The sequence below is a fragment of the Molossus molossus genome, unplaced genomic scaffold, assembly GCF_014108415.1.
Source record: "Molossus molossus isolate mMolMol1 unplaced genomic scaffold, mMolMol1.p scaffold_m16_p_1, whole genome shotgun sequence".
In the NCBI taxonomy this organism is placed as follows: Eukaryota; Metazoa; Chordata; class Mammalia; order Chiroptera; family Molossidae; genus Molossus; species Molossus molossus.
The window spans coordinates 86745812-86761692 of NW_023425344.1; the positions used below are offsets into that span (position 1 = coordinate 86745812).

General features: G+C 44.5%; 1 protein-coding gene across 4 annotated transcripts in view; it reads left to right on the forward strand.

Annotated features, from left to right (window-relative positions):
* Positions 1-4048: 4048 nt before the first annotated feature.
* SEC24B (SEC24 homolog B, COPII coat complex component) overlaps positions 4049-15881 on the forward strand; it is a 103209-nt gene continuing 91376 nt past the window's right edge. For 2 of the 4 annotated variants that reach the window (XM_036255499.1, XM_036255496.1), the window contains exon 1: positions 4049-4258. In XM_036255499.1, coding sequence (XP_036111392.1) covers positions 4249-4258 — 10 coding nt within the window. In that variant the 5' untranslated portion in view covers positions 4049-4248. The remainder of the gene's footprint in view (positions 4259-15881) is intronic. The other 2 variants (XM_036255506.1, XM_036255512.1) reach the window with 1 other exon arrangement.

A 15881-nucleotide genomic window follows, 5' to 3' on the forward strand; every position in this document is an offset into this window, starting at 1 on the left:
GCACTGTTGAGGACAGCCACATCCGGGCCCTCCTGCCACAGGATGTTTTCCGAGCCAGGGTCTTTCAGGCAGGAGGTCGTGGGTGACTTGAGGCATCTTCTCATCCTCGATGCACCGACTTGCTGTGCAGTTTTGTTTTTCTCTGCTTCCCGCCCTCTGCCGCAACCTTGCTCCGCTAGACCTTCGTCAGCCCGAGAAGCGTCCAGGCTTGATCTCCCTCTTTGTATTTATTGGAGCCAGAGGTTCCGGGGCAACGCTGTGTGTCTTGCGCCTGGCATTGTTCAATCCAGATGCCTGTTGGGGCAGAAAGAGTAACCCAGAACCGTGGAAAAAACTGGTCCCAATGCTTGATACAAGTTCTATTCAGTTAATGTAGATTACAGCAATCTGAATAAAGAAGGTCCAGACTTCTAAATGAAATGTTTTACTATAAAGCTGCTTAAAATGAAGATCTTCCAGAAGCCATCCGCACAATTTTCCCCTTAACCAGGAACTATTTCCCCTTCAAATGCACAAAATCATGTAGATGTATTGTATTGGGGTTTACACTGATAATAAATATTTGAAACTTGAAAATAAAAGATTAATAGAAGAGAAAAAACTGGCTGAGAAAGATATGAAGCAAGGTTACAATAGAGAAAGAACTGGACTATCATTTTTTGAGCTAGAGATAGGCGTTCGGTTGTCTACGGCTTCCACAACTTCTGTTATAGAGAAAATATGTGTCCTAAGTGGGTGGTGACAAACGGTGGCATGTGCGTCACAATTTGACACTCGAAAATGTCCCTTCTGCATCCGTGGCAGGAATTAATTTCAAAGATAACACTTTCCCACTGAACAGACTTGACCTCGGCATTTGCCTCAACACTGCCTGTCAATCTGAATTGTCAATCATATTTAGCATTCCTGGCACTTTAATCACAATCTACAAATTATCACTTTTAATGACTGGCAAAAGATTGGAGAGATGTCCTGAAGAAAAGGGCCATCATGTCCCATATAAAACAGAATGAACCAATTCAGCCTAACTTTGCTATTCAAAAGCAGTAGTTCTCAAATTTCCCTGTGGATCAGAATCATCCAGAGAGCTTGCAGTTGGGTCCCCCCTCCAGCGTTCAGTAGGTCTGGGTGGCACCTGAGAATTTGCATTTCAAACACTGAGATCCACTATTCTCACGAACACTGGAATATATGCTAAATATGTAAAACTGAAAATACTTTGACAAGCAAAATTGTACATTATGATTAGCATAGCTTTATGAAGAAAGATGTTAATTGAGCCACTAGTTTGTAGTGGAATAGAGAAAAATTTTGGAGCTAATTAGACCTTGGTTTGATCTCTGGTTCTGTTACAGGTTCATGATTTTTACTAAGATTACTTGAATTCTACAAGCCTTAGTTTCTTTACTGGTAAAATGGGGATAAGAAAATATCCCAGAGTGTTTTTGTGAGGTCTTGGGGGCGGGGGGTGAAGGAGGATACACCTAAAGTGACCAGCACAGTGCCCGGTACACAGTAAGCATTCTATCCATCCTTTTCCTTTTTTCTCTTCACTCACAGCAGTCATGGGATATAAAGCAATAGAGTGAAGTAACATTATCATAAAGACTGTGGGATCTGTTGTGCAAAATATTTTTATAAATGTGCAAGAAAAATACTATGGCCAATTTGTAGACTAGTGAAGGAAGCAATTTAGGTGATAAATGTTGTGGGGAAGATCTGTTAAAGAATACCATCCTTTGCCCTGGCAAGTTTGGCTCAGCGGTTGGATCATCGTCCTCGGACCAAAGAGCCGTGGGTTCAATTCCGGTCAAGGACACGTACCTCTGTTGTGATTTGTCCCCGGTCCTACTCCGGGTCATGTGGCAGTCAACCAACTGATGTGTCTCTCTCACATCGATGTTTCTCTCATCATGTTTCTCTCTCTTCCTCCCTCCCACTCTATCTGAAGATAAATGGAAGAAAACAATATATCCTCGGGTGAGGATTAAAAAAACACACAAAAAAACAAGCTATATCAGTCCTCTTTAGAAGTCTCTCCAAAAGAGATGGGATTCACTTTCATTCCACATACCTCTGATTAAAATGGGCTTCTTACACCCAGGAGGATACATCCCAGGGGCAGAAAGCCCATTGCCTGGTTACTGTTAGGCACATAATAGTAGTCCTTAATCCAGAACTTTTTTTCTGAAACATTTTTTCATAGGACTCCTAGAAAGTGTTGGAACCTGTAATTGTGTAATCTTAATGAAGCAACGTGTGATCTTTTGCTCATGTGGGCTTTGGTTTCTGTGAAGCTGGAAAACCTGTGGGAAAGTACTTGCCCTTTATGTGTATATCGGGCATTGATGTATTGTTGAAAATCCCCAAACCCAAAAGCACAAATCCAACCATTGAAATCCTTTTGCAATTCGTGTGGTGCATTTTGAAGCATCAGGTACCACTAATTTGTGGCAACAACTAAAAGGAAGCTTTGCATTATTCGAAGATGATCAGCACACTTTGTTTTGTGTAATCATTCAGTAAATTAGACTTAACTTTCAGAAATAACATTTTGCCATATTCCATTCGGAATTCGATGTTTCTGGGCAATGTCATTTCTAGTACATTATAATGGTTAATGGTGACACACTCAAGGTTGCGAGACTGCAAAACGACTTGGGTAATGTAGTCCAGGGCCTGCTTGCCCATTAGCATGGGGGGGGGGGGGGGCTGCCAGAGATTCAAAGATTTCACTGGTGTAGACAAAGCAAGCCTAGTTCTGGCTTTAGGTGTTACAGCTTCTGAACACCAATCGGAGGAGCCAACCCTTAGCAAAAATCATGAGGAAGAGAAAGTTTGTCTTCTAATTTCCCTTACTCTGTTTTCCTCTTCCCCTTCTCTAGATTTAAGTCAGTGGGGGTAATTTTGAATAATGCCATTATTGAGATTCTTGTGTTGATCAAACCCCGGGTTGCTCTGCGGAGTAAAGGTGGGTGGGGTCAGTCGGGTCTGGGCTCCGGATGTCACCCCCGCAGCTATCGGATCGCCCATCAGCACTGCGGCCCCGGCCCGCAGCGCATTCCAGCCTCCGCCTGCGGACGGAGCGCGCCCCAAGGCCCCTTTTCCCGAGCCCCGTCCCTCGGGTCGGGGACTGGCTGTGAGGCCGAGGCCCGGCCCCGCCCGGGCGTGGGCTCCCGGGCTCCCGCCTGCAGGGGGCGTGGCGGTGGCGGGGCAAGGCCCGCGCGCACCGGGAGCCGCCGGGGGTGGGAGTCCCGCGGCTCGGTGCTCGAGGCCGGCGGGGTGGGCCGGGGTCCCCGCTCGCGCGGTGGCGAGCTTCTCTGGGCAGCGGAGCGCGGGTTCTCCAGCCGCAGTCTCGGGTGACTCCCTCGGTGACGCCGGCACGTTTCTTCCTCTTCCTCTCGCCTCTCCGGCCCCGCCTTCCCTTTCCCCCGCCCACCTCCCGCAGCGGAGCCGCCGCCGCCGCCGCCGCCAGCAGCGCCGTCATGTCGGTCCCCACCGGGTCCCCTCATCCCGCCGCCAGCTCCCGCATCCAGCCCAAACTCGGGGGAGCCGCCGCCTCCGGAGCCGCCGCGGGCTCGGGCCCGGGCCCGTCGCCGCACCAGCAGAACGGTGAGGCGGGTGGTCGAGTGGAGCGCGGGGCCTAGGCCGGCGGGGAGGCCTGCGCGGCCGGGACGGTCGCCCGGGGCGGGGCGGGGCGGGGGCGTCGGGCCCCGGCTTCGGAGGGGGCGCGGGGCGGGCGCGGAGAGGCCCCAGCGCGGGGCGGGGGGCCGCCCTGGAAAGCCGCGGCCGGGACTTGATGTAATGTGACCCTAGGCCCGAAACCGCCGGGGGCCTGGGGTAGCCGGTGCGGGCCTCCACCCTTCGGATCCCGCCCGGCGCGCCGAGCTGCCCCGAGCGACCCCTGCCCGGAGAGACCCGGCCGGGAGCCGAGGCCGCCGTGTGCGCGGTCTGGGGGAGCCGGAGGTGGCCACCGAGCTTGGGGGGCGCGGGGGCGGGTACTGTGCCCTTCCCGACTCAGGAAAACTCTGATTTCTGCGTCCCGGCGAGCACGCTGCCGAGAAAGGAGCTGAAGTTAGCGCTCAAGTTTGTGGACAAAAGGGTGTAAATATGTAACTAAGTGTAACTGGAACCCTGACCCAGTTCGGCCTCGAGATCTGTCATTGCAGCTGCGGCTGCTGCTCCAGAGGTTGGAGGTCGCCCGTCGTCGTGTTTGAAAGGGAGCAGGTGTCAGACGGGTTTAAACGGATGCCTTTAGGTGGGTTTCTCCCCCCCACCCCCCAGCTTCACTTTCAGAAATTAAAAAGCGTGCCAGAGTTGGCCCTGCTTTGAGGCCAGGCTTTCTCACAGGCAGCAGCCAATGCAACGTGAAAGCCGCTTTCGCACTAACGTCGTAGGCGGTGTTTATGCAGGAGTTTCGAGTGAAGAGGGGTCGTCTCTAGGATGTCCATTCCCTAGTCTGGAGATTGGGAATGTTCGTGGATGGAGCCTGGGAAGGCAGGGCTCTCTTTAAAGTAGACCTGGTAATATTTCAGAAGAGAACCCTTCAAAGTGAATGACTGAAAACTTTACAAAAATGTCTGCCCTGTGTTTGTAAGATTGTTGGACTGACCTTATTTTATCCAAGCTGTTAGTGAAAATTTGATGGGCCTTTTTTTTTCTCACCTGAGGACATACTTACTGATTTTTAGAGAGAGAGGAAGGGACAGAGGGAAACATGAATGGGTTGCCTCCTATATGTGCCCTGACCAGGAATCGAACCCACAACCTTTTGGTGTATGGGAGGATGCTCCAATCAACTGAGCCACACCAGTCAGAGCTTTCTGGGCTTTTTACATCAGTTCAGCCAACATTTAATTTTTGCAACAGATGCTTAATCTTTAATCCTTGGAATTAGAGGTTGAACTTTTTCAATAAATCAAAAGTGATAGCTTAGCCTTAATAGTTTTTGGATCAGCCATACTTATCAATATTGCATGCTTTACCTTCATTACTAGTTGTTTATTGGGTTTGAATGTGAATAGTTTTGTAGGTTTTGTACTTCTTTCCGGAACATACATAAAATATTTGTGAGCATTACTTCTTCTTGTAAGTTTAATATAAATTCTTGTTTTTGTTTTTAAAATAGCTTTGGGTATGAAGGAACTGGAACACAATAATTTAAGAAGTGATCCCATCTTTTAGACTATTACAGACCCATGTGATCCAAGGATTGTGTCCTTTCTTGATTTTCTGAATATGCATTATTGTCTTAATAAACAATTTTTAAAGTAGCAAATATTTATCTTAATGTTAAAATTTTTGTGAATGCTCAGGGGATGCCAGTTGTAATCAGGATGCTAAATCTGTAAGAACAAATCAATATATACACACACACACACATACATATGCATATGTATAGAAGTCAAACATAGATGATGCTTGATTTCTACTGCTTATAATCGTTCCTGTAAGGTAATCAGTTCATTTTAACAGTTTACCAGTTGGGTACTTAAGATTAGCCTAGTAGATGGGACAGACTCATTCACTGCCTTTCTCCTAAATTGACCAGTATTGTGGTGATATTTGAGTTAGTTATGACCTTGAGGGATTTGATGGGTTGGGGTAGGAGGGCAATGTCCATGGAGAGGTTACAGCATGCACAAAAGCCTGGAAGTATGAAATTGCAAGGAATGTTTAGCCCGGGCCCATCTGGCTCAGTTGGTTGGAGTGTCATCTGTCATCCTGTACACCAGAAGTTGTCGGGGCTTGCTTCCTGATCAGGGCACATAACCCAGGTTGTGGTTGGATCCCTGGTTGGTGCTGCACCTACTGGAGGCCATGAATTGATATCCTCCCCCCCTTCTGTCCTTCCTGTCTCCCTCCCTAATTCCCCCTCCCTCTCTAAAAAATCAATAAAAGACTTAAAAAAAAAAAAGTATAAGCCATGTTTAGAAACTAAGTAGTCAAAAATCAAAAAGGATGCTGGGTGGTAGGGAAAACCCAAGGCATTGGAGTTGAAAGGAATACTTCAAAGGGGCCAGGTTGCAGAATGGCCTTGAATATCATGCTAAGGAATTTAGGAATTAAGATAAAGAACTAGGGTCAATTTTTTGTTATTCTTGTGGAAGAAAGTAGTTTAAGCAAAGTAACAAGATCATATCTGTTTCTGTTTTGTTTGCTGGTCTTAGAAAAAGTAGTTTTTGCTACTTGGTATTGGCATCTATAGATAACGATTAAACAGTCAATTGTGTTTGTGATTTATTCTTTGCCCTACATAATCTAGTTTGCCTTTTAGTATATCTCTGGAATTTTAGACATGGTGAAAAACAAATAGGTCAGAAGTATGAGTGTGAAGCATCATAGAAAACAGAACTGTAAAACTGGAATGTTATCCAGAGAGGACTTCACTGGTTATTAGATTTTTTTAAACAGATTTGTTTTCCCAAAGGAAATTGTGTATAAGACTCGATCAAGAAAGCAATAAAAAACAGAGCTGTTGTGGTTAAAATAGAGGCAAAGTCCTGGTGTTTTTGGAACTCAGCCTAGTCCACTTTCCTAATTTTACAGATGAAAATCATGATCCAGAAAGGTTAGTGGGTGTTTTTCCTGTGTAAGCTTCATGAGGGTAGCAGTTTTGTCTGTCTCTTGTTCACTGCTGTATATTCAGGGCCTTGAACAAACTCTAGGTATTCATTAAACATTTGTTTTATGAAGTCTAATTCAGTCATTCTAATTCTAAGTCCAGATCTCTTTCTGTTAATTCTTTTTCTTTAATTCTCACTGGAGAATATGTTTTGATTTTAGAGAGAGAGGAAGGGTTGGAGAGCGAGAAAGAGAGAGAAAGAGAAAGGCACATTAACCAGTTGCCTCCTATACGCACTCTGACTGGAATTGAACCTGCAACCTTTTGGTATATGGAAAGATACTCCAACCAACTGAGCCACCTGGCCAGGGCTTTCTATTAATATTAATTCCTTTTTGTTGTTAATTCTCACCCAAGGATATTTTTCCATTTATTTTTAGATAGAGTGGAAGCGAGGGAGGGAGAGAGAAATATTGATGTGAGAGAGACATCGGTTGTTTGCCTCCCCTACAATCCTGATCGAACCTGCAACCCAGGCATGTGCCCTTGACTGGGAATTGAACCCAAGACCTTCCAGTCCACAGGCCGACATACTAACCGCTGAGCCAAACTGTCCAGGGCCTAAGTTTCCTCTTAGAACTTTGATATTGGAAATGTAGAGAATAGACAGGCAGAAAACTGAGACTTTATTATAACTTGTTTTCCATGTTTAACTCTTTTTTTTTTTCTTCACCCGAGGACATTTTTCCATTTTTTGTTCAGATGGAGCGGGAGGGAGAGAGAGGAACAGAGAGAGAAACATCGATGTGAAGGGACACATCTAGTGGCTGCCACCCACACGACCAACCAGGGCCGGGGACAAACTGCAACCGAGGTACGTGCCCTTAGCGGGAACCGAACCCGGGTCTCTCGGGACCGCAGACCGACGCTCTAACCGCTGAGCCAAACCGGCCAAGGCCCATGTTTAACTCATAACATGCTTTTCCTACTTGACTTCTTTGAATCCATGAAATATTTATCTTAAACTTTTCCCCTGGAGTTGTATTTCTATTCTTTAGTTTTTTTATTGAACAGAATATGGGCTTTTAGAATTATTTGTATTTCAATGTGAAGTATTAGTTGAATATTTTTTCAGCTCTTTTTCTTACTCTGCCTTTTGAGAGTCCTTTGAAAGCTGGATCCTCAAACAAGGAACTATTGAGTGACATAACATCCTGGTAATGATGGTGTAACTCCAAAATTTCTTCCAATTGACTTGAATTGAAAGGGTCTTTAAAAAAATTTGAGAGGGTGGCCCTGGCTGGTTTGCTCAGCGGTTAGAGCGTTAGCCTGCGGACCACAGGGTCCCGGGTTTGGTACCTGCTAAGGGCATGTACCTTGGTTGTGGTTTGTCCCCGCCTCGATTGGGGTCGTGTGGGTGGCGGCCACTCTATGTGTCTCTCTCATGTTGATGTTTCTCTCTCTCTCTTCCCCTCTCTCTCCCTCCTGCTCTATCTGAGGATAAATGCAAAAATGTCCTCGGGTGAGGGAAAAAAAAAATTGGTGGGGAAGATGTGGGATACCCAGATTTAACAATAAACCACCACTGATTAATTCTGCTTTTAGGAAACAAATGGTGCTCATTTCCAAATGAAAATGTGTTTTCTTCCTTCCATATGCCTTTTCTAAGAATGATATTGGCAGTTTTATCATTTTAATTGTCAATGAAAGAATGATGAGATAGTAATGAGAATTATTCATATTCATTATGGAAGATATAAATAAACATCTCATTCACTCAGCAATACTATCTGGTCGGTTATAGGGAACCCTTCAACTTTGAGAGCACATGTAAAATTTAAAATTATATAGATCTGCCTAGTGTGTCTGAAATAAGTTCCTTTTGATCAGAGAGGCATCCATGTCTCTGGTTTCTAGTCTTCCTTCACAGCTAACAAGAGCATTGGGTCCTCCTTTCTTGAAGATATTGACTTGTTATTATGTAACTATCTGGATACATAATTTCCCTCTAAGTTTAATTGTTTTATTTGTTGCTGTAGGTATTTGCAGTGTCTTTTCATTCCCACCTCACTTCTTCCCCTTCAGTTTCTGAGATTATATCTGTAATAATTTTTTTTTATCCTCACCGAGGACATTTTTCCATTTTTTATTCAGATAGAGCGGGCAGGAGAGAGAGGAAGAGAGAGAAACATCAATGTGAAAGGGACACATCGAGTGGCCGCCACCCACACAACCCAACCAGGGCCGGGGACAAACTGCAGCCAAGGTACATGCCCTTAGCGGGAACCGAACCCCGGTCTCTGTGGACCGCAGGCAGACGCTCTAACCACCGAGCCAAACCGGCCAGGGCTGCATTTATCTTTAGATAGAGCAGGAAGGGGAGGGGGAAAAAGAGAGAGAAACATGGATGTGAGAGAGATACATCGACTAGTTGCCACCCACACAACCCCAACCGGGGCTGGGGACAAACTGCAACTGAGGTACGTGCCCTTAGCAGTGGGAACCGATCCCGGGACTCTCTGGTCCATGGGCTGACGCTCTAACCGCTGAGCCAAAGTGGCCAGGGCTGTAATAATTTTTGTAAACCACATTCATTGCCACTATACCCAGTATTTCAGCTAACTTCATCTTTGTAATTCATTTATAAACCCTGAAGTGTTAGATCCTAAACACATTGAAATAGAACATACTTTGAGCCAATCTTCAATGGACTTTCCTAGAAATGAGAGCATCTTTGCAATCATCACTGCGTGTTAGAAGCAAATCACCTTATATTCAGCCTTGGGGAAGCTACTGTTTCCAATAGGCTAGGCTTACTCAGAATTGTCAGAAGGTGTGGGCTGCCCCTTGCATGCCCCCTACTGGGGATCTAGCCCATAACCCTGGCATGTGCTCTGACTAGGAATTGAACCAGTGACCTCTTGGTGCATGGGATGATGCTCAACCAACTGAGCCACACCAGCCAGGACATGAGATACTATTTTTTTGTGTACACGCCCCTAGCGGCAACTGAACCCAGGACACTCTGGTCCGCAGGCTGATGCTCCAATCGCTGAGCCAAACTGGCCAGGGTGTGAGATACTATTTTTAAAGTACCTGGTACTTAGCAAAATAAGATGCTTAGCAAATGAGAGTCCCTTTACTCAGTTTCCTTCAGAACACCAGGATATACATTTTTTGGATGGCAGAGACCATGTGAGTTTTCTTCATCATATTCCCAATGGCAGCATGCAGTAGGCAGTCCATTGAACAAGTAACTTGGCTTCATATTTATTAATGCTTTTGAAGACTAGCCACAGAAAGGATCTATATGTATGGCCACCTCTCTCCCTACTCCCTTCTTGTATTTAAGGTTCAATCACTATTTTAGTCTTTTTGTTATTTTCTTATGCTGTCCAGCCCTCTCTTCCTCCCACTCACTAACCCACTATTGGGAAGTTTCCTTTAATAGGTCACCTCAGCTAGCTGGTTTGCTGGAAGGTGGGTTGAATTTGTTTCAGGTTTTCTAAAATTGTGTGCCAAAAGCTTCTTATAATAGGAACTGAGCAAAAGCAGAATGAAGTAGGGAGGGAAGAGAGAGTAGTAAAATGCCTTACCTAGCCAGTGGCCAAGTTTTAAGTTGCTTGTTTTTCCTAGTATTTTTGAGAAGCAGGTATTGTGAAATGAGCTTTGGAGCCTGCAGTTCTTGGCTTCTTCTCTCCTTACCAACTATTTGAATTTGTATGAATGAGTGAGCTTTCATGCGCCTGATATTTGTCTGTAGAGGGATGATAGTGATACTTGACAGGAATATTGTGAGAATTATATAAAGTGATATATAGAAAAGCAAGTAGTATTGTCCCTGGCATGTAGTATTGCAGGAAAAACTATAGTTAATGCTGTGAGATTTTATCCAAATGGTTGCAGGCTGTGTAGGCTGTGTCTACCAGCAGTGACTGGGACAGTTACCTTTGTAACTGTTAGCCTTCCATTAGAAAGAATAATCCAGGGTATCCAGATGTAATTGGGACTCCCCATTTTTTAAATCATTAGGGTTTCTTTTTTTATATAAAATTTAAATGCTTTATATATATATATATTTTTTATTGATTTTAGAGAGAGTGTGAAGAAGGGAGAGGGAGAGAGAGAGAGAAACATTGATGAGAGAGAACATCGATTGGCTGCCTGCTGCATGCCCCTGGCCCACAACCTGGGCATGTGTCCTGACTGGGAATTGAACTGGTGACCTTTTGATGCCTGGGTCGATGCTCAACCATTGAGCTACACCAGCCAGGCAAATCACTAGGGTTTCTAATTGCAGATTTCTTTCAGTGTGTATGTGTACATATTTTTTATGCTTGTAAAAAAAATTTGTTCTTTAGCAGTGTTATTGCTACTTTGTTGGCAGGGGTAGTACATTTCAGAATATTCACTAATCAGTACTACGTGCACTGACCACTGTAAGCCTGTAATGTGTATTAGTCCTTTAGTTGCCGGATCATGAGGAGGTCTTAGGGGTGTGGGGAGAGGGGCCAGCATGGGGCATTACAGAGAAGTGGGGTCAGTGAGGGTTGAGTGTTTACCAACTCGTTTAGAAGTGGTTTTGTTTTGTTTTGTTTTGTCTTTATTGTTAAATGTATTACAGATGTTCCACATTTTTCCCCCTTTGGCCCCCTCCTCCCCACCTCTGCTGCCCTCCTGCCTTTTTCCACACTGTTGTCTGTGTCCATTGGTTATGCATATAAATTCTTTGGCTTATCTCCTCCCACCCCCCAACCCGCTTCCCCTTGAGGTTTGTCAGTCTAGCAACCAATTTATACTTCTTAATCCCTTCACTATTTCCACCCAACCCCCCTCCCATCTGGCAACCAACAAAATGTTCTTTGTATTTATGAGAATGTTTCTGTTCTGCCTGTTCATTTTGTTTGTAGCTATGTATTCATTGCAATTTGTTTGTTCATATATATATATATATATATTTTTTTTATCCTCACCCGAGGATATTTTTCCATTTTTTTTTGTACAGATAGAGTGGGAGGGAGAGAGAGAGAGCAACATCAATGTGAAGGGACACATCGAGTGGCTGCCACCCGCACGACCAACCAGGGCCGGGGACAAACTGCAACCGAAGTATGTGCCCTTAGCGGGAACCGAACCCGGGTCTCTCCGGACCGCAGGCCGACGCTCTAACCGCTGAGCCAAACTGGCCAGGGCTGTTTGTTCATATATTTTATCTTTTACTTCAAAAAGACCCTTCAATATTTCGTATAATAATGGTTTGGTGGTGATGAACTCTAACTTTTTCTTGTCTGGGAAACTCTTTATATTGCCATCGATTCTAAATGACAGCAAAGCTGTCATTTAGAATCGATGGCAATATAAAGTAATCGAGTAATCTTGTTGTAGTTCCTTGCTTTTCATCACTCTGAATATTTCTTGCCACTCCCTTGTGGCCTGCAGAGTTTCTTTTGAGAAATCAGCTGACAGCCTTATGGGAACTCCCTCTAGGTAACTAACTGCTTTTCTCTTGCTGCTTTTAAGATCTCTTGTTTGTCTTGAACCTTTTGCATTTTGATGATGTGTCTTATTGTTGGCCTCTTGGGGTTCATCTTGTTTGGGACTCTGTGCTTCCTGCACTTATATGTCTATTTCCTTCACCAAGTTAGGGAAGTTTTCTGCCATTATTGTTTCAAATAGGTTTTCGATTTTTTGTTCTCTCTCTTCTCCTTCTGGCACCCCCAAGATGCGAATGTTGGCACGCTTGAAGTTGTCCCAGAGGCTCCTTACACTCTCCTCATTTTTTTGGATTCTTTTTTCTTTTTGCTGTTCCGATTGGGTGTTTTTTGCTTCCTTATATTCCAAATCGATGATTTGCTTCTTGGCTTTACCTACTCTACTATTGAATTGAATCTGTGTAAAAGATTCTTTATTTCAGTTAGTGCTTCCTTCATTTCTGACTGTACTACATCCTTCATTTCTGACTGGTCCTTTTTTATGCTATTGAGGCCCTCACTGAGTTCACTGAGGTTCTCACTAAGTTCTTTGAGCATTCCTATAAGCAGTGTTTTGAACTCTGCATCTGTTAGATTGCTTATCTCCATTTCACTTAATTCTTTTCCTGGAGTTTTGTTCTGTTCTTTCATTTGGGACCTGTTTCTTTGTCTCCTCATTTTGGCTGCCTCCCTGTGTTTGTTTTTATATATTACTTAACGAGAGGTATGGGGCTAGCTGAGACCAGATGCTGCTTGTTTGAAAGAATTTATGAAAACCTGAATCAGGATCCAAGACAGGCCAATTCTATGGTAAAGCAACTGGCAACAGCTTGGGTGGGCCTGAAAGTTGGGTGGGGCGGGGCCTCAGGGAATCACCAGGGCAGGGCTACCAGTGTGAGCCAGGTTGCTGGAGTCCCAGATATAGCAGCTGTCTGCTGCCCCAGGGAAGGGCTCACCAAAGGAACAAAGGCCTTTGCCAGCACCTCTGTCCAGGAGAAAGCCACCTCTCCAGCTTTCATCCCAAGGCCAAACAGCTCAGTTTTTCCCTGTATGTCTCTGGCACCCCTGAAGCTGCCTTCCTTCTGAGCTTAGCGAGAGCTAGTCCAAGTAAGTCTGTGTGCGAGCCCTTTAAGAGGAGCTGCCTGGGGCTCCAGCAGCCTCAGCTTCAGTTCCTCCTGGTTTTTCCAGCCAGAAGTGATGGGGATTCTCTTCCTGGCACTGGAACCCTGAGCTGGGCGCCTGTTGTGGGATGGGGATCCCTCAGTTATCAGGGAGGACCTTCTCCGCTGAGGTATCCTAATTTTTTTCTGCCACATGTGAGTGTGGGACCAGCCCTCGTGCCTCTGCCCCTCCTACCAGGCTGGATGTAGCTGCTGCTTTAATCCCGTAGTTGTAGGACTTCCATTCAGCTTGATTTCAGGCGATTTTGAATGATGGTTGTTCTGTAGTTTAATTGTAACTTTGATGTGGTTGTGGGAGGACACGATACCACGTTTATCTATGCTGCCATCTTGACCAGAAGTCTGACCTTTATATTCTTTTAGAGATAATGAAAACCCTTTATCTGACTTTTTAAAAAAAGTATAGAAATTTGATTTAGAAAAAAGCTAATGAAACAAACATAATTTTAAATGTTGCATATCACCCTGGGGGGGTTTGGCTCAGCGGTTACCGTGTCGGCCTGTGGACCCGGGTTCAGAGAGTACCGGGTTCAGTTCCTGCTAAGGGCACATACCTCGGTTGGGGTTTGCCTCCCGGCCTGGTTGAGGTCAGGTGGGGTGACACCTAGTCCATGTGTCTCTCTCACGTCGATGTTTCTGTCTCTCTCTTCCCCCTCTCTCCCTCCCGCTCTATCTGAAGATAATGCAAGAATGTCCTTGGATGAGGATTTAAAAAATAAATAAATAAAAATTGGTAGATCTTGTGATAATTTAGTCTCACCAAGAAGGACACCATGTGTATAGAAAATCAGAGGCTGGTATCTAGCTGGTATATGATGAAGTCAGTCAGGCTGCCCAGCCAAGTAAAAAGGTATATAGACTATTTGTTAAAAAGTTTTTGTTGCCTGGCCAATGTGGTTCAGTGGTTGAGCATCGACCCATGCACCAAGAGGTTGATGGTTGGATTCCTGGTCAGGGCACATGCCCAGGTTGTGGGCCAAATCCCGTGTGGGGTCATGCAGGAGGCAGCCAGTCTGTGTTCTCTCTCATCGATGTTTCTATCTCTCTCTACCTCTCCTTTCCTTTCTCTCTAAAATCAATAAAGAATAAAAAAGGTTTTGTTTACACCCAGCTAGTGTGGATTAGTGGTTGAGCGTTGACCCATGGACCAATAGGTTGCCAGCAAGTCAGATTGGTACCAGTGAGTAGAAGCATTAGAATAATCTATTTCCTTCTTTTATACAGACATACCTCACTTGAAGCTAAGAATTTAAAATTCTTTTAGAGATTGTATATGACATGACTTTTTCTGTTTTTCAGTGACTTATTTTTTAAAAAATATGTTTTTATTGATTTTTTTTTTTTTAGAGAGGAAGGGAAGGGAGGTAGGAACATCATTGTGATAGAGAAACATCAGCTGCCTCCTGCACACCCCCTACTGGGGATCGAGCCCGAAGCCTGGGCATGTGCCCTTGACTGGAATCGAACCCGAGACTCCTTGGTCCATGGGCTGATGCTCCAACCACTGAGCCAAATCAGCCAGGGCTGTTTCAGGTTTTTTATGCTTTAACTACTACAGAGTAAAATGCCACTTAAAAAAAAAAATTTTAACTTGCGTATTTGCTCTTGTACTAGGGTATAAATAACTTTATATAGTGGAAGCTCTTAAAATTTTGTGTTCTTTCTGTTTTAAGTATCATCTATAGTCCTTGTTGATACATTGTGATGAGGTAAATGCCTGGTGTAGAAGTTCTATTGGATGATTATTTACTAGGCTTCGTTTTCAAAATATAGTAATGGTTTCCATGAGCCAGGCACTCTGCTAAGCCTTAGGGGTATGATAGAGCTGAGAGCACATGACCCAAGTTTCTCATATCCAGAGTTTGCAGTTAGACAGTTACAGTTCATGTGAAAAGTTACTCATATTAGTTCAAGATACTATAGGTGCGGCATTAAGCAGGCATACACTTAATAGGGTTAGAACATGTTTTCTAGAGGAAGAACTGGGTTGAGGTCTGAAGAATGAGTAAATGGTGGTCAGATGAAGGGAGAAGAGGGAATTTTTGAAGATTCCAGGTAGAAGGAGGAGCCTGTGTGAAGGAGGAGCCTGTGTGAATGTACATGCATGCCTTGAGAAAAATTTAGTATGGTGTGTGTGTGCAACAGTGACTCTCAGCCTCTCCGTACTCATGGCTGCTGTAATGCTAACATTTTTGGTGGCATTCTTGAATAAATTAAACTTTGAACACCTGTATTTAAAGAAAGCAAGTTTCAGAAAAGTATCACGTATTTACGATCCCCTCAGAAATGTTTACATGGCAACTTAACTGTGCTCCTCTATAACCAGCCAGAATCAGTGACCTCGAGGCAGAGCTCTAGCATGCACTCTTACCTAACATTGTGCTGTGGCTTCTGTGTGTGTGTGTGGCAAGTTACACCTCTTCCTACCAGGTCAGCATTCTGTGTCACTTCCCCATAATAATAGGCATCCTTAGTTGTAGCAGACTTACATCTCATTTATTGATCAAATTTGGTAGACTCATGTGAAGGATTTGCAGTGTACATTATTTTAAGACATACCTGTTGAAAATCTTTGTGAGAAGAGAGGTGAGCTTTGATGAAGCAGAGAAGGTAAGCTTTCATTTTCTCTTTTCAGTTGTAACAAATTACCACAAATTGGTGGCT